Below are 27,946 nucleotides of genomic sequence, written 5' to 3'. Positions count from 1 at the left end.
AAAGGAGCATTTGTGCGCAAATTGGTCTCTGGGTACTTGTATTGTTAGCCTAAGGATTTGGACAACGCACCATCAACAAAATACAGCTGTGTTTGCGCAAATGGTAGTTGCTACAATTGCATCTCGATTTGCTGTAATGTTGTTTATCTCCACCTGCCCTTTGACAGGTAAGGGCATCTGCCATTTTATATGCAGCATTAAATGTTACTCATTATGTCCTTTGACATTAATATTGTAGATGTATAATTTGCTTCAGTTTATGATTTAACAGTTAATACCGTCTGACAAACCTGAGATTGATGACATGGCAGGTTGTATTGAAGGGAAAAAAGGCTTGCATTTGTATAGCACCTTTCACCACTCAGAACATTGCTTTACAGCCAGTGAAGAACTTTTGACATGTGGTGTTGCGATGTGTGCTCACAGAAGGCTCTCCCAAACAAGCTAATGACAAGGTAGTCACTAAGAGACAGCACAGTGGTTAGCACTGCTGCCTCACAGCGCCAGGGACCCGGGTTCGATTCCCGGCTTGGGTCACTGTCTGTACGGAGTATGCACGTTCTCCCTGTGTCTGCGTGGGTTTCCTCCCACAGTCTGGTGGGAGGTGCATTGGCTGTGCTAAAATCTCCCTCAGTGTACCCGAACAGGCGCCGGAGTGTGGCGACTAGTGGATTTTCCTAGTAACTTCATTGCAGTGTTAATGTAAGCCTACTTAGGTGGCATGGTGGCACAGTGGTTAGCACTGCTGCTTCACAGTGCCAGGGAACCAATACTGGCTTGGGTCACTGTCTGTGTGGAGTCTGCACGTTCTCTCCATGTGTGTGTGTCGGTTTCCTCCAGGTGCTCCAGTTTCCTCCCACAGTCCAAAGATGTGCGGGTTAGGTGGATTGGCCATGCTAAATTGCCCCTTAGTGTCGGGGAGACTAGCTAGGGTTATGGGGATAGGACATGGGTGGGATTGTGGTTGATACGGATTTGATGGGCTGAATGGCCTCCTTCTGCACTGTAGGATTCTATGATTCTATTTGAGACATTAAATAAACTTTTAAAACCTTTTAGCTCTTGGTTCAAGGATGAAGAAAAATACATTTTCACCGAAGTTCTTGTTTATTTCAGGAATATTTTCAAATTGGGAACTGAAGTCAGGTCGGGATTTCTCTCTTAATTGCTCATTTGCCTTAAAATAATGGTGGACATTTTCCAGCCCTTCCCAACAGTGGGATCTTCCAGTCCCGCCAATGGCAAAGCTCCTTTCCCAGCAGCAGAGGGTGCAGGGCACACTAAACCCCATAGACATTGGTGGGACTGGAAGATTCCACCACAGGCCAATGGCAGGACGCCCACACTGCAGGGGAAGCTGGAAAATCCGGCCCAATATGTTTTTTCTTTCAGTTAGGAACATGATTTCAAAATGGTTGGAAATTGTTTGCCTTATGATGCAAATATCCTACACTCTCCTACCTCGTTCACGATCGATCTTTACTGCGCCTATGATTTGATTTACTATTGTCACGTGTATTAGCATATAGTGAAAAGTATTGTTTCTTGCACGCTATACAGACAAAGCATACCGTTCATAGAGAGGGAAAGGAGAGGATGCAGAATGTAGTGTTACAGTGATAGCTAGGGTGTAGAGAAAGATCAACTTAATGTGAAATAAAAGCAAATTACTACGGATGCTGGAATCTGAAACCAAAAGAGAGAATGCTGGAAAATCTCAGCAGGTCTGGCAGCATCTGTAAGGAGAGAAAAGAGCTGACGTTTCGAGTCCAGGCGGCCCTTTGTCAAAACTTTGACAAAGGGCCGTCTGGACTCGAAACGTCAGCTCTTTTCTCTCCTTACGGATGCTGCCAGACCTGCTGAGATTTTCCAGCATTTTCTCTTTTGGTTTCAACTTAATGCGAGGTACGTCCATTCAAAAGTCTGATGGCAGCAGGGAAGAAGCTGTTCTCGAGTTGGTTGGTACGTGACCTCAGACTTGTACCTTTTTCCTGAAGGAAGAAGGTGGAAGAGAGAATGTCCGGGGTTGCGTGGGGTCCTTAATTATGCTGGCTGCTTTGCCGAGGAAGCGGGAAGTGTAGACAGAGTCAGTGGATGGGAGGTTGGTTTGAGTGATGGACTGGGCTACATTCACGACCTTTTGTAGGTTCAAAACTGATGCAAAGCCAACCCCCAGTTGTGAAAATCTTGGTTTTGGCTTGACGTAGCTTGGCTTTCTGCGCTGAAATTGACTCCCGGAAGAAATTAAATCCTTTTTGACCTTGATTCTTTTTTTAGTCACTGGATTGAAGTGAAAAGGAAATAAAATCTTTTGTGGTTTTCTTTCTACGCGGTGACTGTTTATTGAGAGGAGATGAACTCTGAGACATTAACCCTGCCTTATTCCCCAGATGGTGGTTCACAGCAGACGGTTTGATCTATTTTGGACAATACCAATAATGGACATGTTCTGAACAATATTCTGAGTAATTGAGATCGCTTCAGTGTTAGAAAATAAGACCTATTCTGCAATAAAAGCGAATATTTATATTTATTTATCTGTCACAAGCAGGCTTACATTAACAGTGCAATTAAGTTCCTGTGAAAATCCCTTAGTCACCACACTCCGGCGCCTGTTCGGGTACACTAGGAGAATTTAGCATAGCCAATGCACCTAACCAGCACGTCTTTCAGACTGTGTAGGAGGAAATTGGAGCACCCAGAGGAAACCCACGCAGACATGGGGAGAACGTGCAGATTCTGCACAGATGGTGATCCAAGCTGGTAATCGAATCCAGGTCCCTGGCGCAGTGAGGCCGCAGTGCTAACCACTGTGCCACTCATGGCGAGTGGAGCAGGTTGGAAGTGTGATCATAGATAATGGCGTGCTCGCTAACTGCTGTTTAATGGTCTCCTCTGATCTATCAGGTGGGTGGAAAAGATCCCACGCACTATTTTGAAGAAGCGTAGGGGAGTAATTCCCAAGTGTCCCAGACAGCATTTATCACTTGATCAACATGGCTTGAAATCAGGTTATTGTCACATTGCTGTTTGTGGGAGCTTGCTGTGCACAAACTGACTGCTGCAATTTCTCTTTTGCAACAGTTAAGTATTTAATTGGCTGCAACACCTTCTGAGGCATCCTGACGCCTTGAAAGGTGCTATCCGAAAGGAAGTTGTTGTTTTTTGCAGTGTTCTGCTGGTTGTGCAGGTGTGAAAGAGAGACGGTCTGAAAGACAAACACAAGATTGACATTGTCAGGAAAATGTTTATTGGGTAATTGTTGTTTAATTGATTGTGTGGACAGCTCGAGGGTGGCTCAGAGCATCCCAGCAGCTCTTTCTCAAATGGACTTTTTAAAATGGTTTTGTTTTGGATACTTGGGAGACTTTATTTCTGGCCATCTGTGACAATGATGGAGTGAAAGATGGAATGGGACCCCTGAGATTTTCAGAGAACTCTGGCGCTCTACATTTCTCAGTTTTGAAACGCAATGTGCACAACTCTTGTCCTTCCAGCTATGCCCAACACCCCAATGTGTTGCCTCAAGAGGCTGGTCATGGTTGAAAGTCTTCCTGCTTATTACCTTGCATTTGTCTTCCGGTCCATCGCTACCTTTGTACTATTTACAACCTTAGTGTTCGAATCCTTGACGGCCTCACCCTGCGCTACCTCAGCGACCTCCTCCATGCTTCCAACCATCAGAGAACCCCATGTTCCTCCTGTTTGAGTATCTTGTGCACACCCCACTTCCTTTCTTCGCCTCACCCTCGACACCCAGGCCTTCCGCTGTCTGGGCACTAAACTCTAGAATTCCCTCCCTAAATTTCTCCTCTGAGCCAATTCTAAATTCTACCAGTTTGACCAACTTTACACTCGGGAATGGGTGGGGGCGGGAGCTGAAAGGAGCTTTTCAAATCCATGGACTTAAATCTTCCATTTTAGACTCTAAGTTTAGTGGTGGGTGTTGAAATTTAAGAATCTACAGTGCAGAAGGAGTCCATTTGGTCCATCAAGCCTGCACTGATGACAATCCCACCAGGGTCCTATCTCGATAACCCTTTATATTTGTCCACCTAATCCCCTTGACACTAAGGGGCAATTTACCATGGCCAATCAACCTAACCCGCACATCTTTGGGCTGTGGGAGGGAAACCAGAGCACCTGGAAGAAACGCACGCAAACATGGGGGAGAACGTGCAAACTGCATACAGACAGTGACCCAAGGCCAGAATTGAACCTGGATCCATGGAACTGTGAGGCAGCAGTGCTGACCCACTGTGCCGCCGAAGTCTGAATGATTTTCGCTGGGGGAGATCTCCATGGTCTTGCGCTGGGAAGCTCATTACCCATGCATCCATGAAGAGCATGGGGAATCCAATGGCGGGGCCAAGCAGGAAGTCACCATCTCTGCCATTACCTCCATGGGTTCGAAGGTCTAGGTGCCATTTCTAAGGCAGCCAGACAGCCCACACACACCCTTTTCACCACTGCCCACTCTTTTCCCCCACTAGCCCCTTCCCTAATTTCAAAAAAAAGGGATATGGGGAACAGGTGAGGAGGTGGATTTGAGACCAGGGAGAGATCAGCCATGATCTGATAGAGCCTGCTCCGCCATTCTAAGAGCTGAATTTGCCTACTTCTGCTCCTAATTCCTATGTTCCTTTGCGCTACCACCACCTGATCCTTAAAAACATTCCTTAAAAGCAGCATCGTCTTTTGTGGGACTTGCCGCTGACAGATTGGCTGCTGCATTTACAACAATGACTACACTTGAAAAGTACCGAGTTGGCTTTAACGCTTTTGAGACATCCTGATGAACTAAAAGGGTGCTGTGTGAAGGGAAGATGTTTTCTTTCAGTTTTCCGTTTGGTTGTGCTGGTGTAAGAGAGGGAGTCTGAAAGGGAAGCATTGACTGGACGGTGGCAACTCATTGGACAAAGTCCACCTTGCCTGGTGCACCCGGCTTATGTCCAGTTGTAAAGGTCAATGTTGTGATTTCTCACTCGTGGGGAATTCAGTTTGGAGAGAGGGTTTCATTCCAGTGAGGTGGCCTCTTAATGATTTGCTAACGCAAATGGACTTCTGGACAAAAATTAACAGGAAGCTCAACCCCCTTTTTAAAATCCCAAGAACACAGAACAGTGCAGCACAGAACAGGCCCTTCGGTCCTCGATGTTGTGTTGAGCTTTGTCCGAAACCAAGATCAAGCTATCCCACTCCCTATCATTCTGCTAATCACAACTGCTAAAATTTATCCTGCAGTCCAAAAACTGATTTTTGGCCTTGCCCCTAATTAGGTTACCCGCCCACCAAGCCTTTTTTAAGATGTTGCTGGAGCAAGGCGGTTTCTTGCAAGCTGTGCCCAGCACGCCCTCTAATTCCATCTTTTACACTCGTTCTCTGCTTGCAAAACTGTACTCTGCACCCTCTTCTTTCCTTCTCCCCTCTGTACTCTGTGAACGGTATGCTTTGTCATTTTTTTTGTTTATTAGTGTCACAAGTAGGCTTATATTAACACTGCAATGAAGTTGCTGTGAAAATCCCCCAGTCGCCACACTCCTGCTCGGGTACACTGAGGGAGAACTTGGCATGACTAATGCACCCTAACCAGCACGTCTTTCGGACTGTGGGAGGAAACCCACGCAGACACTGGGGAGAATGTGCAAACTCCACACAGACAGGGACCCAAGACAGGAATCGAACCCGGGTCCCTGGCGCTGTGAGGCAGCAGTGCTAACTGCTGTGCCACCATGTGTATAGTGTGCAATGTACAATACTTTTCACTGTATCCCAATGAATGTGACGAATCAAATCATGCGGGATCAGAAGTTTCCGTCCATGGCTAAAAGCAATTGTATGTTATCCAAAACACTGAGGAGTCGATTTAATTCCAACTTGCGGTTAAGCACCAACCTGAACCCTTGTCGTTTTGTTCACTCGGATTATCGTAGATTCACTTTGAAAGTACTTGGTTCCTTTTTAAAAACGTACGATTTTTATTTTTGTATTCCCTGAAGAGAGAGAAATTTGAGGGTTACGGGGAAATGGTCGGGGAGTGGCACCAGTTGAGATGCTCTCTCAGAGAGCCAGCAAGGATAGGATGGGCTGAATAGCCTCCATTTGTGCAGTAACCGTTATATGAATGTTCTCTGTTTCCTTGAATAGCCATGATGTGGAGCTGCCGGCATTGGACTGGGGTGGGCACAGTAAGAAGTCTCGCAACACCAGGTTAGAGTCCAGCAGGTTTATTTGACATCACGTGCTTTCGGAGAGCTGCTCCTTCATCAGGTGAGTGGAGTGTACTCACCTGATGAAGGGGCAGCGCTCTGAAAGCTCATGATCCCATATAAACTTGTTGGACTTCAGCCTGGTGTTGTGAGCCTTCTTACTGTCCTTAAATAGTGTGGAGGTGAATTATGTGGGGGGGCACTTGGAGCATTTATGTTACTTTGGCATGTAGATTTTGTGTGATTAATTCAACATCTCAGGAAGGGACTGTGAAAATTTATTTTTGCAGAGGAATATTAATTGAATGCACATTGGTGTAGTTTTCCCAGGCTGAGCCATCAGCGCTGACTCATCTTCCATATGATCTCTGTTCCTGTTGCATTGGTCAGATTTTAGTTCAGTTTTCCAGTGGACACTTTCATTCTGGGTATGTTTTCCTGTGACTTTAAGAACATAAGAACATAAGAAATAGGAGCAGGAATAGGCCATCTAGCCCCTCGAGCCTGCCCCGCCATTCAATAAGATCATGGCTGATCTAATAGTGGTTTAGTTCCACTTACCTGCCCGCTCCCCATAACCCTTAATTCCCTTATTGATCAGAAATCTATCTACCTGTGACTTAAACATATTTAACGAGGTAGCCTCCACTGCTTTAATGGGCAGAGAATTCCAGAGATTCTCTACCCTCTGAGAGAAGAAGTTCCTCCTCAACTCTGTCCTAAACTGACTCCCCCTTATTTTGAGGCTGTGTCCTCTAGTTCTTGCTTCCTTTCTAAGTGGAAAGAATCTCTCTGCCTCTACCCTGCATAGCCCCTTCATTATCTTATATGTCTCTATAAGATCTCTCCTCAGCCTTCTAAACTCTCCGTCTAGACTTTCCGAATATCAAATGCATTTCAACACATTAACACCAAAATAGTCTATATCTCTGTCTCTCGCTCCATCCCCTCCCTCCCCTCTCTCTCATTACCCATTCTACCTTCCTTTCTACCACTTCCACCACCCCCCCCCAAACTTTCTTCTCCCTCCTCTCTCTCTGTTCCATCCCCTTTCCTTCCGCTTCCCTCTCTCCATCACGCACCCCCCCCCCCCCACCTCCTTGTCTGTCTTTTTCTCTCTCTGCCAGGTTCTCTTTCTCTCAATTTGATTTATTATTGTCACATGTATTAGTATACAGTGAAAAGTATTGTTTCTTACACGCTATACAGACAAAGCATCCCGTTCATAGAGAAGGAAAGGAGTGTGCAGAATGTAGTGTCACAGTCGTAGCTAGGGTGTAGAGAAAGATCAACTTGGTAGGTCCATTCAAAAGTCTGATGACAGCAGGGAAGAAGCTGTTCTTGAGTTGGTTGGTACGTGACCTCAGAATTTTTTATCATCTTCCCGATTTGAAGAAGATAGAAGCGAGAATGTCCGGTGTGCATGGGGTCCTTTAATTACACTGGTTGCTTTGCTGAAGCAGCCGGAAGTGTAGACGGTGTCAATGGATGGGAGGCTGCTTTGTGTGATGGATTGGGCTATCTTCACAACCTTTGCTCTCCCCATCTCCATCTCTGTCTCTCTCACACACTGGGCTTCAGAGGACTTAAACCATGTGGCTTATTTCTCTGAGCTACCAAGCGGGTGGCACAGTGGTTAGCACCACTGCCTCTCAGCGCCAGGGACCTGGGTTTGATTCCTGGCTTGGGTCACTGTCTGTGCAGAGTCTGCACGTTCTCCCCGTGCCTGCGTGGGTTTCCTCTGAGAGCTCCGGTTTCCTCCCACAGTCCAAAGGTGTGCGGGTTAGGTGCATTGGCCATGCTAAATTCCTTCTTGGTGTCCCACAATGGTAGGTTAGAGGGATTAGTGGGGTAAATATGTGGGGTTATGGGGATAGGGCCAGGGTGGGATTGTTGGTGCAGACGCAATGGGCCGAATGGCCTCCTTTTGCCCTGTAGGGATTCTATGATTCCTATACTCTGCATCCAAGGGTATTGCAGTGTTCACCCTGAGGCTGCAACTTTGCAATGGGTCAGGTTGTAGTGATGCCTTTTATTTTGAACACCTCCACTTTAGGGTCTGTCTTTACTATTTCACTGTGTTGAACTGACCAAAGGAATTGAAACACGCCTGTCTCCTTTGCAGATACTTGCTGTAAATGATCAAAACCTATTTAGAATCGTAGGACAGTACCGCTCTGAAGGAAGCCATTCGGTCCTTTGACTCAGTGCCAGCTCTTTTGAAGAGCAATAGTAATTGTACCTCTTTCCCCGAACCCATGCAAGTTCTTCCTCCTTCAATTCCTTTTAGAAAGCTGCTGGGATGGCGTACTGCTGCCTTACAGTGCCAGGGACCTGGGTTCAATTCCCGGCTTGGGTCACTGTCTGTGGGGAGTTTGCACGTTCTCCCTGTGTCTGCGTGGGTACTCCGGTTTCCTCCCACAGTCCGAATGGTTAGGTGCATTGGCCATGTTAACTTCCCCCTCGGTGTACACGAACAGGCACCAGGGTGTGGCGACTAGGGGATTTTCACAGTAACTTCATTGCAGTGTTAATGTAAGCCTACTTGGGACACTAATAAATAAATTTTTAAAACATTAAACGGTTTCAGGCAGTGCGGTTCAAATCCGAGCTACTTGGTTAGAATGGGTAACAGTAAGTAGTCTCACAACACCAGGTTAAAGTCCAACAGGTTTATTTGGTAGCACGAGCTTTCGGAGCACTGCTCCTTGCTCAGGTGGGTCACCCACCCACCTGATGAAGGAACAGCGCTCTGAAAATTCGTGCTACCAAATAAACCTGTTGGATTTTAACCTGGTGTTGTGCGACTACTTACTGTGCCTACCCCAGTCCCAACGCCGGCATCTCCACATCAAGAATGGGTAACAGCGACGATTGGTAATTATTAGTGAGTGGAACCAGTTAAACAGGTTTTGGTGATGCTGCACTTTTACAAGCAGCACCATCCTGTAACACTCGAATGAATGCAGACTTCCTGCTTGCACCATTAATTTGCGTTCTATTCTTTTCTTGACCTTTTACTCTTGCATTGCCAAGGCAACCAGCTGCCTTTAGCACACCCTTTGGTAATTTGTCAAGTGGCAGATTTGGAATCTCACCAGTTTGGTTTCAGTCGAGCTGGAATAGGAGTCTCTCTCTCTCTCTCTCTTTACCACCCCCCCCCCCCCCCCCCCCCCTCCTGCCACCGATTACTGATTGTTCAAGTTCTACTCTGGTGACCGTGGCTAAACTCAATAATCCAGTTCTTATCATTAAGAAAGAGTTGCATTTAGGGCAGCACAGTGGTTAGCACTGATGCCTCACAGTAAGAAGTCTCACAACACCAGGTTAAAGTCCAACAGGTTTATTTGGTAGCACGAGCTTTCGGAGCGCCGCTCCTTGTCTCCTGTGCCAGGGAGACCCCAGTTTGATTCCCGGCTTGGGTCCCTGTCTGTGCAGAGCCTGAACATTCTCCCCGTGTCTGCGTGGGTTTTCTCCGGGTGCTCTGGTTTCCCCCCACGGTCCAGAGATGTGCGGATTAGGTGGATTGGCCATGCTAAATTGCCCCTTCGTGTCAGGGGGATGAGCTAGGGAAATGTATGGAGTTATGGGGATAGGGCCTGGGCGGGATTGTCTGCCTGGGCAGACTCGATGGGCCCAACGGCCACCTTCTGCACTGTATGATTCTATGATATAGTGCCTTTCGTGACTTAAGGATGTTCCACAGTTTTAAAGTTTTTAGTTTAATTATTCGTGTCACAAGTAGGCTTGCATTAACACCACAGTGAAGTTACTGTGAAAATTCCTTAGCTGCCACACTCCGGTACCTGTTCGGGTACACAGAGAGAATTTAGCACGGCCAATGCATCTAACTAACACATCTTTCGCACTGTGAGAGGAAACAGGAGCACCCGGAGGGAGAACGTGCAGACTCCGCACAGACAGTGACCCCGAGCTGGGAATTGAACCCAGGTCCCTGGCGCTGTGAGGCAGCAGAGCTAACCACTGTGCTGCCCAATAGTACTTTTTGAAGTGTGGTCATATGGTGGCAAAATGGTTAGCACTGCTGCCTCACAGCACCAAGGACCCAGATTTGCCTATCGCCGCAACAGGTCCACAGCAGATGCTATCTATATGGCCCTACACTCAGCCCTGGAACACCTATTTAACAAAGACACTTAGACTCCTATTCATAGACTACAGATCAGCCTTCAACACCATTATTCCTGCGAGACTTATCTCCAAACTTCATGTCCTGGGGCTCGGCTCCTCTCTTTGCAACTGGATCCTAGACTTCCTAACCCACTGACCGCAGTCAATAAGGATAGGCAACAACACTACCTCCACGATTATCCTCAAAACTGGTGCTCCACAAGGCTGTGTCCTCAACCCCCTACTATACACCTTTGAGTGTGTGGCCAAATTTCCCTCCAACTCAATTTTTTAGTGTATCGGACCTCCAACAATGATGAGGCAGAGTACAGGAAAGAGATAGAGAATCTGGTGAACTGGTATGATAACAATTCTCCCTCCATGCCAACAAAATGAAAGAGCTAGTTATCGACTTCAGGAAGCATAGTGGAGGGCATGCACCTGTCTACATCAATGAGGACGAAGTAGAAATGGTCAAGAGATTCAAGTTTTTCCAGATCACCAGCTACCTGTCCTGGTCCGTCCATGCTGACACTATAGTTAAGAAAGCCCACCAATGCCTCTACTTTCTCAGGAGACTAAGGAAATTTGGCATGTCCGTGACAACTCTCATAACTTCTACAGATGCACTATAGAAAGCATCCTTTCCGAATGTATCGCAGCTTGGTATGGCTCCTGCTCCAACCAAAACTGCAATAAACTACAAACAGTAGTGAATAAAGCCCAGTCCATCACTCAAACCAGCCTCCCATCCATTGACTCTTATTAACTCTTATTAACTATTTGCACGAAGCATTCGGAACAAGGTAAATGAGTTGATGGTGCAAATCAGCACGAGTGGGTACGATCTAGTGGCCATTACAGAAACGTGGCTGAAAGGTGACCAGGACTGGGAGATGAATATCCAGGGGTATCAGGCGTTTAGGAAGAATAGACAGGAAGGAAAAGGTGGTGGGGTCGCGCTATTAATAAGAGATAATATCAGGGTAGTACTGAGGGATGACATAGGCTCTGAGGAACAAAACGTGGAATCATTATGGGTAGAGATGAGGAATAGTAGAGGGAGAAAGACACTAGTAGGTGTGGTATATAGGCCCCCAAATAATAATGTTGAGGTAGGGAGGGCTATAAACAAGCAGATAAGGGATGCGTGTAAAAACGGAACGGCAATAATCATGGGGGACTTCAACATGCACATTGACTGGCAGACTCAAGTCGGTAAGGGTGGAATGGAGGAAGAGTTCTTAGAATGCTGTCGGGATAGTTTCCTTGAACAGCATGTTACGGAACCGACGAGGGAACGAGCTATTTTGGATCTGGTATTGTGTAATGAGGTAGGTAGAATTAAGGATCTTATTGTGAAGGACCCTCTTGGGTCTAGTGACCACAATATGGTCGAATTTCTGATTCAGATGGAAGAGGAGAAAGTTTGGTCCCAAACCAGTGTCCTCTGTTTGAACAGAGGGAAATATGATAGGATGAGGGATGAATTGGCTAAGGTAGACTGGGAGAGCAGGCTGGCAGGTAGGATAGCTGAGGAACAGTGGAGGATTTTTAAGGAGATCCTTTTCAGTTCTCAGCAAAAATATATTCCAGCAAAAAACAAGGACTGTAAGAAAAGGGAGAACCAGCCGTGGATAACGAAGGAAATAAAGGAGAGTATTAAAATAAAAACAGCTGCGTACAGAGTGGCCGAAAATAGTGGAGAAACAAGTGATTGGGAAAAACTTAAGAAACAACAAAGAGAGACTAAGAAAGCGATAAAGAAAGGAAGGATAGACTATGAAGCTAGGCTAGCAATTAATATAAAAAATGATAGTAAAAGTTTTTATAAATATATAAAAAGGAATAGAGTGGCTAGAGTGAATGTTGGACCCTTGGAGGACGAGAGGGGGGAGTTAATAGTGGGAAATGAGGATATGGCTGAGTCTTTAAATAAGTTTTTTGTGTCGGTCTTCACGGTGGAGGACACAAATAGTTTGCCAAATATTAACGATAGAGGGTTGGCAGCAGGAGAAATACTTAATACAATTAATGTTACCAGAGAGGCAGTGCTGGGTAGACTAATGGGACTGAAGGTGGATAAGTCCCCGGGTCCGGATGGAATGCATCCCAGGGTATTGAAAGAAATGTCAGAGGTAATAGTGGATGCGTTAGTGATTATTTATCAAAACTCGTTGCATTCTGGGGTAGTGCCGGTTGATTGGAAAACGGCTAATGTTACGCCGCTGTTTAAAAAAGGAAGGAGACAAAAGGCGGGTAACTATAGGCCGGTCAGCTTAATGTCTGTAGTAGGGAAAATGCTAGAATCCATTATTAAAGAGGAGATAGCAGGGCATCTAGATAGAAATGGTTCGATCAATCAGACGCAGCATGGATTCATGAGGGGAAAGTCGTGCTTGACGAACATGTTGGATTTTTATGAAGATGTGACTAGGGCGGTTGATGGAGGAGAACCGGTGGATGCGGTGTTTTTGGATTTCCAAAAGGCGTTTGATAAGGTGCCCCATAAAAGGCTACTGAAGAAGATTAGGGCACACGGAGTTGGGGGTAGTGTGTTAAAGTGGATTGGGGACTGGCTATCCGACAGGAAGCAAAGAGTCGGAATAAATGGGTGTTTTTCCGGTTGGAGGAAGGTCACTAGTGGCGTGCCGCAGGGGTCGGTACTCGGGCCGCAACTATTTACCATTTATATAGATGATCTGGAGGAGGGGACGGAGTGTAGGGTAACGAAGTTTGCAGACGACACAAAGATAAGTGGAAAAGTGAATCGTGTGGAGGACGGAGAAGATCTGCAGAGAGATTTGGACAGGCTGAGTGAGTGGGCGAGGATATGGCAAATGGAGTATAACGTTGAGAAATGCGAGGTTATACACTTTGGAGGAAATAATAACAAATGGGATTACTATCTCAATGGAAACAAATTAAAACATGCTACCGTGCAAAGGGACCTGGGGGTCCTTGTGCATGAGACGCAAAAGCCCAGTCTGCAGGTACAACAGGTGATCAAGAAGGCAAATGGGATGTTGGCCTATATTGCGAGGGGGATAGAATATAAAAGCAGGGATGTCTTGATGCACCTGTACAGGGCATTGGTGAGGCCGCAGCTGGAATACTGTGTGCAGTATTGGTCCCCTTATATGAGGAAGGATATATTGGCATTGGAGGGAGTGCAGAGAAGGTTCACCAGGTTGATACCGGAGATGAGGGGTTTGGATTATGAGGAGAGGCTGAGGAGATTGGGTTTGTACTCGTTGGAGTTTAGAAGGATGAGGGGGGATCTTATGGAGACTTATAAGATAATGCGGGGGCTGGATAGGGTGGAGACGGAGAGATTCTTTCCACTTAGTAAGGAAGTTAAAACTAGAGGACACAGCCTCAAAATAAAGGGGGGTCGGTTTAAGACAGAGTTGAGGAGGAACTTCTTCTCCCAGAGGGTGGTGAATCTCTGGAATTCTCTGCCCACTGAGGTGGTGGAGGCTACCTCGCTGAATATGTTTAAAGCGCGGATGGATGGATTCCTGATCGGTAAGGGAATTAAGGGTTATGGGGATCAGGCGGGTAAGTGGTACTGATCCACGTCAGATCAGCCATGATCTTATTGAATGGCGGGGCAGGCTCGAGGGGCTAGATGGCCTACTCCTGCTCCTATTTCTTATGTTCTTATGTTCTTATGACTCCATCTACACTTCCCACTGCCTCAAAAAAGCAGCCAGCGTAATCGAGCTCCCCATAATCAAGCATCCCGGACATTCTCTCTCCCACCTTCTTCCTTCGGGAAAATGATAAAAAGTCTGAGGACACGTACCAACCGACTCAAAAACAGCTTCTTTCCTGCTACCATCAGACTTTTGAATGAACCTACCTTTTATATTAAGTTGATCTTTCTCTACACTTTGATTTGTCAGTATAGTGCGCAAGAAAAAATACTTTTTACTGTACACTAATACATGTGACAATAATAAATCAAATCAATTCCGGCCTTGGGTGACTGTGTGAAGTTTGCACATTCTCCCTGTGTCTGTGTGTCTCCCACAGTCCAAAGATGTGCGGGTTAGGTTGATTGGCCATGCTAAATTGCCCCTTAGTGTCAGGGGGATTAGCAGGGTAAATATGTGGGGGTATAGGGATAGGGCCTGGGTGAGATTGTTGTCGGTGCAGGCTCGATGGACCTCCTTCTGCACTGTAGGGATTCTATGACTGTTGTGAAACAAGAGATGTGATAGTTTTTGCACAGCAAGAACAATTTGATAATGTCCTAATAATCTTAGCTAGACTAAATCCTCATGAGATAAATTGGCACTAAAGTCTGTAGATTAAAGAAGATAGATTACAGAGAGCTTCAAGTAAAATAAATTGGAGGCGGTACAGAGAAGGTTTGCTAAATTGGTCCCTTGTATGAGGTTTGTCCTATAATGAGAGGCTGAGTACATTCATGGAATCCCTACAGTGCAAGAGGAGGCCATTCGGCCCATCGGGCCTGCACCAACAATCCCATCCAGGCCCTACTGGGATTATATTGTTTGGAGTTTGTGGAATGCGAGGCGATCTCATTGAAACCTACAAAGTTCTGAAGGGGCTTGATTGGGAGGATGTTGGTCAGGGAAACTAGAATGCGGGACAGGGGAGTGGGTTGGGGGGGGGGGGGGAGGTGGGTACAGTCTTTGCATGAGAGGCCAATCAGTTAGAGCTGTGATGAGGAGAAATTTATTCACGGAGGGTCGTTGGAATTCTCTACCCTGGAGGGTTGCGGATGCTCTGTTGGTGAATAAATCCGGGGCTGGGATGGACAGATTTTTGGGTAATCGAGGGATATGGGGAATGAGCAGGAAAATGGAGTGGAAGCCCAAGATTAGCCATGATTGTATTGAATGGTGGAGCAGGGTCGATGGGCTGTGTGGTCTACTCCTGCCGGTCTCTTACATTCTTTATAAGAACATATTAGCCAGAGCCGCAACCAGATGTATAGCTTTAGGATCAGACATCGGGAAATGCTTTGGTATTTGGTACAAGGAAGACAAGCACATGTCGGAAATAATTGGCAGGGAGATGACGTGGAATATGTTCTCATTCTGATCTCCTCACTGCATCCACCCCCCCCCCCTCCCCCCCCTGCTCCGGGTCTGACATGTACTTTGCTGTTGGCCGTTCGAGAACTTATCTGCGTAAACTAGCACTAAGTTATCTTTCCATGAATAAGACATAATCTTGCAGTTCCTGATTGTTGTTTGGCTAGGTGGGGTTGGCAGGGGGAGTACGGGGGGTGCTGCTGGTTGCACGTTGAGCAAATGTTCCTTGCATCAGATAAGTAGTTGTCTTGGCATTTTTGTCCAGCGTTTTAAAACAAGTCTCTCCCGGTCGCCATCCTCCCAGTTTATGGGAAAATCTAGAGGTTTGGCTTGTTACCAAGTTTCCAGTCCTGGAGCTGTGATTGAAATGAAGTCCAGGCTCTGATCCGAGCACGCGATTTTTATCACGGATTTCTCTCTTGGCTGCTCCACTTTGACTGCCTCCAACTTGGGTCCAGATCTGATGTGGCTCAATCGAAGGGAATCGAACTGGTCATTTATTCAGCTGCACAAAATGGACACACTGTTTGATTCTGTGTGACTTCTTTACATTCTGGGGTTACTGCACTTTGCTTCAGGCTGAGCCTAGGCACGATGCAGCAAAATGTTTGGTAGTTCAAAGCCTCTGTTAAAATGGCAGAGAAAGAAATTCGATTGCAGTACGTTGTGAACAGTTATATACCTTTTAGCAACTTAATCACCCAAAACTTTATTGGTGCGTCGAGTGAAGCGAAGAAAATTACAGCACAGGAACAGGTCCTTGGGCTTGAAGCAAGGGCACAGTGGTTAGCACTGCTGCCTCATAACGCCAGGGACCCGGGTTCGATTCCTGGCCTCTGGTCACTCTGTCTGTGCAGAGTCTGCACATTCTCCCTGTGTCTGCATGGATTTCCTCCAGGTGCTCCAGTTTCCTCCCACAGTCCAAAGATGTGCAGGTTAGGTGGATTGGTCATGCTAAATTGCCTCTGAATGACAAGGAGACTAGTTAGGGTAAATACATGAGGTTATGGGGATAGGGCCTGGGTGGGATTGTGGTCGGTGCAGACTCAATGGGCCCGAATGGCGGCCTCCTGCACTGTAGGATTCTATGGCAGAGGCAGGTGATATTATGTAGGTGAAAGTAAGCCCTCTTGGTTATGAGAGATTGTACCGGTGCTTCACTCGATACCCCAGCATCAATAAAGCTCTTGATCCTGCTAATGTTCAAGGAGGAGGCTGAGGGGTGATCTTATAGAGGTCTATGAAATAATGAGGGGCATAGATCAGTTAGATAGTCAATATCTTTTCCCAAAGGTAGGGGAGTCTAAAACTAGAGGGCATAGGTTTAAGGTGAGAGGGGAGAGATACAAAAGTATCCAGAGGGGCAATTTTTTCACACAGGGCATTTCATAGATTGATACACAAAAGCATAGAAAAGGTGGTCAAAAATCTGAGGTTAAGCAAAACTAGCGATAATGAGCATATAGACTGCTCCAATTTGGGAGCATGTTCATACTTGTAAGTGTGTTGCTGCCTGTATATCCACCCACTGAGACCCTGGGAGTCTTTCTTTGTCAGAGAGGTGACAAAGATAATGCAGCTACATCAAAATAATTTCTGACTGATGTTGCTTTATTTCTTCGATTTTTCAAAAGGTCACCTTTATATGCATCATGGAAGCTTACTGATCCAGCAGAAGTGAAGAGAATTGGGAGGCAGTCACATTAATTTCCTCCGTTTTAGAACGTATTCTATACTATACCTCAAATGTACCTTTTTTTTTTTAGGTCTATAAAATACTGAGGGGCATAGATCAGCTAGATAGTCAACATCTTTTCCCAAAGGTAGGGGAGTCTAAAACTAGAGGGCATAGGTTTGAGGGGAGATACACAAAAGGGTCCAGAGGGGCAACCTTTTCACACAGAGGGTGATGAGTGTCTGGAACAAGCTGCCAGAGGTAGTAGTAGAGGCGGGTACAATTTTATCTTTTAAAAAGCATTTAGACAGTTACGTGGGTACGCTGGGTATAGAGGGATATGGGCCAAATGTGGACAATTGGGACTAGCTTAGTGGGTGGCATGGACAAGTTGGGCCGAAGGGCCTGTTTCCATGCTGTAAACCTCTGACTCCACGACTCTTTCACATTTTATGGCTGCTCCCCCTCTGTCACCATGTCCTGGGATTTCTCTCTGCCAATATTCAGTTCCGGTAGTCCATCCTCGGACTGCTTCCGGCGGTATCCCTGACCAGTCCTGTTTCTGCCTCGCAGTCTCAGCTGTGTCTGAGTGGGTAAGCACTCTCACATCTGAGTCAGAAGGTTCTGCCCCACTCAGCGCAGCCTGTAGTCCAATATAGAAGGAATACAGCACTGTCGGTGGAACCATATTTCAGGTGAGATGTTAAGTAGAGGCCCATCCTCGGGTGGGAGTGGGTAAGAGATGCCATGGTTCTATTTCAAAGACAAACAGTGAGGAGCTCCCCAGTGTTGAACCCAGCATTCTCCCTTCAACCAACATCCCACAAACAGATTATTCAATGAATGCTCTAGTGGGATCTTGCTGTGCTTCAGTTGGCTGCTGTATTTGCCGCATTGCAGCAGTAAGTGTTCTTTTATTGCCTGCGAAGCGGTGTGGGACATCGTGAAAGCTGTAAGTTTTGGACAGTTACTGTGGGCATCGGGGTTGCCATGTTGATGAATCTTTTTATAAAGATCTCAAATTGCTTTTCTCCTCCAGAGTTATAAAGATGAGCTACCCGGGGTATCCGCCCGCACAAGGGGGCTACCCACCCGCACAAGGGGGCTACCCGCCCGCACAAGGGGGCTATCCGCCAGCGCCCGGAGGGTATCCGCCAGCACCAGGCGGCTACCTGCCCACACAAGGAGGGTATCCACCCGCAACAGGAGGGTATCCGCCTGCACCAGGTACAGTAAAGTTGGCATGGCTCAAATATTCCTTGCTTTCCTGTGGTCTCTAAGATGTGAAGAAGAGGAGTGGGGGGAGGAAGGGGGGGTGTGGGGAGGGGTGGAGGAGATTGGCAGTGACACCTTGTTTAGAAATTACCCGTGGGCGCAAATTTTAAAAGAGAGTGCACTTTAGGTGGACTGGGTTCCCAAATAGCTACAAGCACCCTGCAAGGAGCACTGGAAACTACCCAACTGGGTAGTCATCACTCCTGTATGGGGTGACACGGTGGCACAATGGTTAGCACTGCTGCCTCACAGCACCAGGGACTCAGGTTCGATTCCTAGCCTCGGGTCACTGCCTGTGCGGTGTCTGCACTTCTCCCCATCTCTGCGTGGGTTTAACTGTCTGGTATCGATGGCCCCCTTATAGGTTGAAACACTCTCTCCGTGGCCAATCTGTCCGAACCATTCTCAAGTGTCAAAGATCTCTGTCAGGTGGTTATTTGCACCATGGTCTGTATGTAACGTTGGGGTGTATAGTCTTCTGAGGGTGGGGGAAACATGGGTTTCTGTTGCATTAGCTTGATGGGCTGAATGGTCTTTTACTTCCATTATTTATAACTTGAAGGGCAAGGGGAATACTTCATGCTCAGTTCTTCATTAGTGCGTGCAAGGGGGAAATAGATCAAATATATTTATTGATGATTATCGAATATTAAATGAAATACAGATGAGGGAATTCAGTCTGTTTTGGTATTCACACCTGGGCACACAAAGTTACACTTGCCTCATTCACTATTCATTATATTAACATTATATGCTATTTATTAAGACAACCCCCAAACACTTTGTTGGGCGGCACAGTGGTTAGCACTGCTGCCTCACAGCGCCAGGGACTCGGGTTCAATTCCAGCCTTGGTTGACTATCTGTGTGGAGTTTGCACATTCTCCCCAGTGTCTGCGTGGGTTTCCTCCGGGTGCTCCAGTTTCCTCCCACAGTGTGGGCTAGGTTGATTGGCCATGCTAATTTGTTCCTTTAGTGTTAATGGGATTAGTAGGGTGAATACATGGGGTTACGGGAAGAGGGCCTGGGTGGATTTGTGGTCGGTGCCGACTCGATGGGCAGAATGGCCTCCTTCTGCACTGCAGGGATTCTATGATTAGTTTATTCCTTCATAAAGTAAGGTTCATTTATTAGTCACAAGTAGGCTTCTATTCGAGGAAGTTACTGTGGAAAAACCCCTCGTCACCACACTCTGGTGCCTGTCCGGGTACACTGAGGGAGAATTTAACCCGGCCAATTCACCTAACCTGCACGTTTTTGGAGTGTGGGAGAAAACCGGAGCACCCGGAGGAAACCCACACAGGGAGAACGTACAAACTCCACACAGACAGTGACCCAAGGCCGGGAATCGAACCCGGATCCCTGGCGCTGTGAGGCAGCAGCGCTAACCCACTGTGCCACCATGCTGCACTAGAGGTTTTATCCACTCGACTCTAGATCACCCATTGGACAATTCGATCTTGAAACGTTTTATTTAAATGGCTGTACATTCTCAGGATAAACTCTGGGCACCCTGGAGTTAGTTCCTCCCTCGCTGTGACCCCAAGGTATCTTTTATTGGACTTGTTATATTGATTGCATGCTCCAAGGACACTTTCCTCTCTCATCAAGCAGTGGAGTAATTTAATTCTATCTTTCCGTTGACTTTTTTTTTCAAAAAATCAATGTGCAATGCTGATGTCCTTGAGACATGCTGCCTTAGGAAGGACATACTGGCACTGGAGCGGGTCCAGCGGAGATTCACACGGATGATCCCAGGAATGGTAGGCCTGACATACGATGAACGTCTGAGGATCGTGGGATTATATTCATTGGAGTTTAGGAGGTTGAGGGGAGATCTAATAGAAACTTACAAGATAATGAACGGCTTAGATAGGATGGACGTAGGGAAGTTGTTTCCATTAGCAGGGGAGACTAGGACGCGGGGGCACAGCCTTAGAATAAAAGGGAGTCACTTTAGAACAGAGATGAGGAGAAATTTCTTCAGCCAGAGGGTGGTAGGTCTGTGGAATTCATTGCCACAGAGGGCTGTGGAGGCCGAGACGTTGAGCGTCTTCAAGACAGAAATTGATAAATTCTTGATTTCTCGAGGAATTAAGGGCTATGGGGAGAGAGCGGGTAAATGGAGTTGAAATCAACCATGATTGAATGGTGGAGTGGACTCGATGGGCCGAATGGCCTTGCTTCCACTCCTATGTCTTATGGTCTTAGCTTGGAGGAGTTACTGAATCAGACACATGCAAATCGATTGAAATGCCACACTCTCAAAAGATGCCAGGGATTGAGTGGGTTTTCATTTCTGCAAATTCGGCTAACTGAATTTTAAGTTGAAGTCTGATGTTCCATTCTGCATTTTAAAAAAGTCAAACTGATTTTTTTTTCCCCCTGTGTAAACCCCCCCGCCAGGATGTACTCAGCTCTAATCAGTGTTAAGATCACCTTGGTCACGGTCAGCATGGTTGCACCATAAGACACAGGAGCAGAATTAGGCCACTCGGCCCATCGAGTCTGCTCCGCCATTCAATCATGGCTGATATTTTTCTCATCCCCACTCTCCTGCCTTTTCCCCATAACCCCTGATCCCCTTATTAATCAAAAACCTATCTATCTCTGTCTTAAAGGCACTCAATGACCTGGCCTCCACAGCCTTCTGCGGCAAAGAGTTCCACAGATTCACCACTCCCTGGCTGAAGAAATTCCTCCTCATCTCTGTTTTAAAGGATCGTCCCTTTAGCCAGAGGTTGTGCCCTCTGGTTCTAGTTTTTCCTACTAGTGGAAACATTCCTCTCCACGTCCACTCTATCCAGGCCTCGCAGTAGGCACAGTAGGTTAGCACTGCCTCGCAGCGCCAGGAACCCGGGTTCGATTCCTGGCTTGGGTCACTGTCTGTGCGGAGTCTGCACATTCTCCCCGTGTCTGCGTGGGTTTCCTCCGGGTGCACCAGTTTCCTCCCACAGTCCAAAGATGTGCGGGTTAGGTGGATTGGCCATGTTCGATTGCACTTTAGTGTCGGGGGGAGGGGAGGGGGGGACTAGCTAGGGTAAATACGTGGGGTTATGGGGATAGGGCCTGGATGGGATTGTGGTTGGCGCAGATTCGATGGGCCGAATGGCCTCCTTCTGCACTGTAGGATTCTATGAACACCACACTTCAGCAAAGTTACTGCCGCTATGAAGCATCTGAAGCTGATTTACTCTGATAAAGTGACTAGATAAATGCCAGCTGTTGTAATGCAAAATGCCGGTTAAGTCACACATGAGGATCTTTAACATTTACGGGAGCAGGAACTGAGGAGCCTCCGTCTTGTCAGTCTGCCAATGATGCGGCGCCCTATCAGCACCGCCCCTGACGGAATATCTTACCCAGGCCTTGTACCTGTAACTCCACTTATTTACCCTGCTAATCCCCCTAACCTATACATCGTGGGACACTAAGGGGCAATTTGCCATGGCCAATCCACTTAAATTGCACATCTTTGGACTGTGAGAGGAAACCGGAGCACCCGGAGGGAACCCAGGCAGACACGGGGAAAATGTGTGAACTCCACACAGACAGTGAACCAAGGCCGGAATTGAACCCGGGTTCCTGGTGCTGTGAGGCGGCAGTGCTAACCACTGTGCTACCCCATGTAGATGGACAAAATTGGAAAGAATTTGCATATAAAGAATGAGGGATATGTTTTGGGAAAGGCAATGTAAATCCGTAGAAATCTACGTGTATGTCAGTATATCTAGACCCTTCCTTCCCACTGCTGAAGCCTATTTGTTTACTTGCGTAGTCTAAGACTAGTTCATTCAGTTTCGCAATGCCTATTTGTTGAGAGGTTACGCCAGCCCTGATGGTTCTTGTGACTTTTGTTCGATTTTCAGGTGGTAACCCCTGGGGTCTGAATCCTGCTAACCCAACGCTACCCATTGGACTGGATGTTTTTGGGAACATGTCTGCACAATCCAATTCCCACAATCTGGCGGGCATGGTAAGTTTCAAACATATAGAAGAATGTGCCTTTTAGTATTCTGATTATAAACTCAGGGTGGCACAGTGATTAGCACTGCTGCCTCACAGCGCCAGGGATCCGGGTTTGATTCCCGGCTTGGGTCACTGTCTGTGCAGAGTCTGCTTGGGTTCCCTATCCCCGTAACCCACCCCCACTAATTTACCCTGACACTAGGGGACAATTTAGCATGACCAGTCAACCTAACGTGCACATCTCTGGACTGTGGGAGGAAACCGGAGCACCTGGAGGAAATCCACAGACATGGGGAGAACGTGCAGACTCCACACACTGAGCCGAGGTTGGAATTGAACCTGGTTCCCTGGCGCTGAGGCACAGCAGTGCGAACCACTGTGCCACTGATGATTATTGAATAATAAATCGAATACAAATGAGGAAAGTTATTCAGTGTGTTTTATTATTTCTATCTGGGAACACGTACTTACAATTGCCTCATTCACTATTCATTATATCGCAGTATTGTTATGGTGCAGGAAGAGGCCGTTTGACCCATCATGTCTGCACCATCTCTCCAAACAAGCATCATGCCTTGGTGCCATTCCCCAGCCTTTTTCCTCATTCCCCTGCGTATTGTTTTTATTTGACCAAGCATCTAATATTGAATGCTGCGCTTGAAGAAATGGCTCTGTATTTTCTCTCTACAGGCCTCTATCAACATTCACCTCACATGCTGATCAAAGTGATATCTAGAGAACGGGTGCAAATACCCTGAACTCCCGCAAAAGATGCAGGGAGGCGTTCAATAGAAGTGGCAAAGGTCTTGCCCACCATCTGGAGAGCCCTGTGTCGTCTCCTTTTGGGAAGACCCACTGACCCAAGTGTCAATTAGGCACTTAACTGATCAAGGACCCTGAGGATGGAAGAATAGATTGAGTTATAGAGTCATAGAGGTTTACAACATGGAAACAAGCCCTTTGGCCCAACTTGTCTATGCCGCACTATTTTTTAAATCACCTAAGCTAGTCCCAATTGCCCGCATTTGGCCCATATCCCGCCATGCCCATCTTACCCATGTAACTCTCTCAATGCTTTTTAAAAGACAAAATTGTACCCGCCTCTACTACTATCTCTGGTAGCTTGTTCCAGACACTCATCACCCTCTGTGTGAAAAAGTTGCCCCTCTGGACCCTTTTGTGTATCTCCCCTCAAACCTATGCCCTCTAGTTTTGGACTCCCCTACCTTTGGGAAAAGATGTTGACTATCTAGCTGATCTATGTCCCTCATTATTTTATAGACCTAAAAAAAAAGGTACATTTGAGGTATAGTGTAGAATACGTTCTAAAACGGAGGAAATTAATGTGACTGCCTCCCAATTCTCTTCACTTCTGCTGGATCAGTAAGCTTCCATGATGCATATAAAGGTGACCTTTTGAAAAATCGAAGAAATAAAGCAACATCAGTCAAATTATTTTGATGTAGCTGCATTATCTTTGTCACCTCTCTGACAAAGAAAGACTCCCAGGGTCTCAGTGGGTGGATATACAGGCAGCAACACACTTGCAAGTATGAACATGCTCCCAAATTGGAGCAGCCTATATGCTCATTATCGCTAGTTTTGCTTAACCTCAGATTTTTGACCACCTTTTCTATGCTTTTGTGTATCTATCTATGAAATGCTTTGATTCAGGTTCGGACTTGCTCAAGCCCTTTATTAATGTGTAAAAAATTATGTTAATGCATTGAAATCAAGGGAGTCAACTTTTATGAAAGGGATGAGTAAATAGCATCGGGAGGAAATCTCATTTCTCTTGTCTTTGTTTCTGAGTGTCTCATTTGCATCCTTTAACACAAGATGTTTCCTACTCTCGTTTGAAGGTGAGCGAATTCACGCACACGGCCTTCACTGGCAGACTCGTCCAGAGGCAGTGAGTCACTTCGAAAAGCAACACCTATTCTCATCTGAACCAACTCTAGGCTTTTTGCAGCCTCTAACAATGCCCCCTATCCTGCCCCGACCTAACTCGAGTAACGCGCCCATTTGGGCAGTGTGTAATCTACTCATCATCTAAATTTTTTTTTTTACCCTGAGGGTAGCTCGCTGCCGGAGGAGATAGTGGAAGCAGATACGATAGTGAGTTTTAAGGGGCGTTTTGACAAATACACAAATAGAATGGGAATGGAGGGATATGGTCCCTGGAAGGGTAGGGGGTTTTAGTTCAGTCGAGCAGCATGGGTCAGTGCAGGCTTGGAGGGCCGAAGGGCCTGTTCCTGTGCTGTAATTTTCTTTGTTCTAAATGACCACAAATATTTGGGATGTGGGACAGAGGGTTGACTTTTCGCTAGCACAGGATGATGCAACGTAGCAGGGATCGCTTTAAACCAACAAAAAGCACCTTGTGTTCAATTTTGGATAAAAGCTGCGTGAAACTCAGGTTTCACAGCCACCAGGTTCACGCCCAGAAAGAATATGAAACCGATTTGAATACATCAACATAATTTTACATATTATTAAAGAGCTTGACACTGCAGGGTCTGGTCACGGAGCATCCCACTGATGCACTATCAATTAAGACGCGAAGACTTCTGAGAGTGAGGGAAAACTAATAGGCTTTTATTCACAGAGAACAGGAGCACACCCTTGTAGCTGACCTGGTCTGGACTGAGGCAAGGAGGAGGGACCATCATCTTTATACCCCACTCTGGGTGGAAAGGGAGGGGTCTCAGGTGGAAAGGGAGGAGTCTCGGGCCAGGTGCAGCATGGGTGTGTCCAGGCACATACATGTAGTAACAGTGGTTCACCACACCCACCCAACCTCATCCTCCCCCGCAGTGGGAAAGGTTTCCCTCCTTCTGCATGTGGGGGTGTTCCCCTTATCCACCAGGATGTCCCGATCTCCATGTGGGAAGGGGGTGGTCCCCATCTCCATGGGTTTGGTGGGGGGGCGGGGGGGGTCCTGTTTCTTCCCCCCCCACCCACCCCCCCCATCTCCCTTTGCTGGCATGTTTAGGCCCCGCCCCTCCAGCTGGCTGTGTGATCACCTTTTCTTGCCTGAGTTAACAGCATTTTGTGCAAGTACAATGTGCTGGCGAGGATTACATAGCCAGCTGGAGGGAGATGGGGACCACCCCCTTCCCCCATGAAGATCAGGACATCCTGGTAGACGAGGAGAACATCCCCAGAAGGAGGGGAACCTCTCCCAGTGGAAGGGGCGGGGGTGGGATCGGCAGGAAGCTCTGTGGTCAGACCCTGTGGTGTCAAGCCCTTTAATAATATGTAAAATTATGTTGATGTATTCAAATCAGGTTCACATTATTTCTGGGCGTGAACCTGGTCGCATCTTTGGCAGATGGCCACGAAGATCTCAAACTGAGACCTCGCCAGTGCATATCCCATTTTTGGCCGCTCATGAGATTTAGCAGCCATGACAGGATTTGCGTCCGTGGCTAATGGGAGCCACTTGATCAAGGCCCATGGTGTAAACAGTACCATTCAGGCTAAACTACCAAACAACAGATTTATTCAAAAATAAAAGTATATTGAGGCAAAATCGAGGGTTGGATTGCTCTGCACACCGTGGTCCGGAATTGTTCCCCCAAACCCCAGCTCTAACCCCAATTTCCATAAAGACAACACTGGTTTGTTTGTTTTTTTGACGACTCCTCGCAGTTTGTGAGCCCGTTAGAGATTGACAAGATCGACATGAAGCTGGTATCAGTTAGTTTTACTTGAGCAAGTGTTGAATGAAGTAAGAATCAAGATTATGGTTTACCAACGGCAAATCTTCATACTGTTGTCTTCTGTTCTGTTTAGGTTAACAGCATGTCGGGTGTGTTAAGTCCACATGTTTCTGCACCTCCCAATTACGGGCCTGGGGGATTTGGGGCACCTCCCAGTCAGCAGCCAGGTCAATTTGGAATGTACCCACAAGGCCAAGGAGGTCAACCTGGAGCTCCCTCCTACAATCCAGGATATCCCGGCGCCAACCCGGGTTTTCCGGCAGGTTCCGGCCCCACGCCAGGCTACCCTTCAGGTCCGACGCCAGGCTACCCTTCGGGTCCCACCTCTGGCTACCCTTCTGGCCCGACATCTGGCTACCCATCCGGCCCGACACCAGGTTACGGAGCGAGCCCATCTCAAGGCTACCCCTCGAATCCTTCAGCTGGCGCAAACGTAACTCCCTCCGCAGCACCAGTAAAGGTATGGAGGACAGTTCGTCGCGTGAATTGGAGTAAATTCGCTTTATTTGCTAAAAGTTTAAAATTTTGCTGAATCCCATGCTTGCCTACTTTTAGAGTTTGTGTCTGAACAATGTAAAATTGAAGTGATTTGCCTGGTAGTTTTCGGCAAAGACGTTCTGGAGTAGTTGAGATGGACTAGAAAGTGAAGTATCTGAGGGGAAGACTGGAGTGGGGAGGTGGGGGGTTGGGCGCGGGGGGTAGAATCAGGTGCGCATTGATGCAGTGAATGGGGACATGGATGTGTGCAGTGTTGGGGGAAAGGCAGGGGGCAGTGTCAGGACTCTTATCCATCTCGGTTACCCCAAGACACATTGGCCAAATCCAGACTTAAGGTTGAAGCCCAGGAGAAATGTTCTTCACTCAGCACAAGGTATTATGGTTGCAATTTTGCCAGCACACCTGACCCGGAATCGAGGCGGGCGAGGCTTGCAGAACGGCATTGGCCTCAGGCAGGCAAGGCAGTAAAATTCCAGCTGTTTTCCGTAGTCTGGGTATCCGGGTATCCTTGCTGCTTTCTCAGCCGAAGTCAAATTTACTGCCTTTTTTTAGAACGAAGACGTTCTATTTCATTCACAAGTCATCATTGTAGTCCTTTTTGCAATGGTTCTGAGGTGACGTAAAAATGCTTCTGCGTTCATAGTTGTTGCTTCTATTCTGTTTCACATCTGCGATCTAGAGCTAGGAGTCTCTGTTTAAAAATAAGAGATCGCCCACTTAAAATGGAGATGAAGCAAAAAGGTTTGGCACTCGGAGGGTTGTGAGTCTATGAATCTCTCTTCCTGAAAAGACAGCGAAAGCAGAGTCTTTTGAATATTTTTAGGACAGGGGTGGATAGATTCTTGGTAAACGAGAGGGGGGCTGGTACTGGTGGCACAGTGGTTAGCACTGCTGCCTCACAGCGCCAGGGACCCGGGTTCAGTTCTGGCGTCAGGTCACTCGGTATGGAGTTTGCACATTCTCCCCGTGTCTGCGTGGGTTTCCTCCGGGTGCTCCAGTTTCCTCCCACAGTCCAAAGATGTGCGCGTTAGGTTGATTGGCCATGCTAAATTGACCCTTAGTGTCAGAGGGACTAGCAGGGTAAATATGTAGGGTTACGGGAATAGGGCCTGAGTGGATTGTGGTCGATGCAGACTCGATGGGCCGAATGGCCTCCCTCTGCACTGTAGGGATTCTATGATAGGTTATCAGGGGCAGGTGGGATGCAGATTTGAGGTTACCCTCAGATCAGACATGGTCTTATTAAATGGAGGACCAGGCTTGAGGGGGTGAATGGCCTACTCCTGTCCCTTGTTCAGACGCGATGAAATAGGATTGTTGTGAACCTGATAACTCGTGTTACTCAAGAAAATGTCAACATCCTACATAAAACAGCAGCTTACTTTAGTGAGTGGGAA

At 47.0% G+C, this 27,946-nt stretch overlaps 1 protein-coding gene across 4 annotated transcripts in view; it reads left to right on the top strand.

The window, feature by feature from the left end:
- LOC144480215 (annexin A4-like) overlaps positions 1-27,946 on the top strand; it is a 98,902-nt gene that overhangs the window by 24,857 nt on the left and 46,099 nt on the right. For all 4 annotated transcript variants that reach the window (XM_078199445.1, XM_078199447.1, XM_078199444.1 and 1 more), the window contains 3 exons: positions 18,124-18,311; positions 22,227-22,333; positions 26,125-26,511. In XM_078199445.1, the coding sequence (XP_078055571.1) occupies positions 18,134-18,311; positions 22,227-22,333; positions 26,125-26,511 (672 nt within the window). In that variant the 5' untranslated portion in view covers positions 18,124-18,133. The remainder of the gene's footprint in view (positions 1-18,123; positions 18,312-22,226; positions 22,334-26,124; positions 26,512-27,946) is intronic.

Source organism: Mustelus asterias, chromosome 28 (assembly GCF_964213995.1).
Source record: "Mustelus asterias chromosome 28, sMusAst1.hap1.1, whole genome shotgun sequence".
Lineage (NCBI taxonomy): Eukaryota > Metazoa > Chordata > Chondrichthyes > Carcharhiniformes > Triakidae > Mustelus > Mustelus asterias.
Note: the sequence above shows the minus strand (reverse complement) of the source record. Positions and strands in the feature narration are given on the sequence as shown.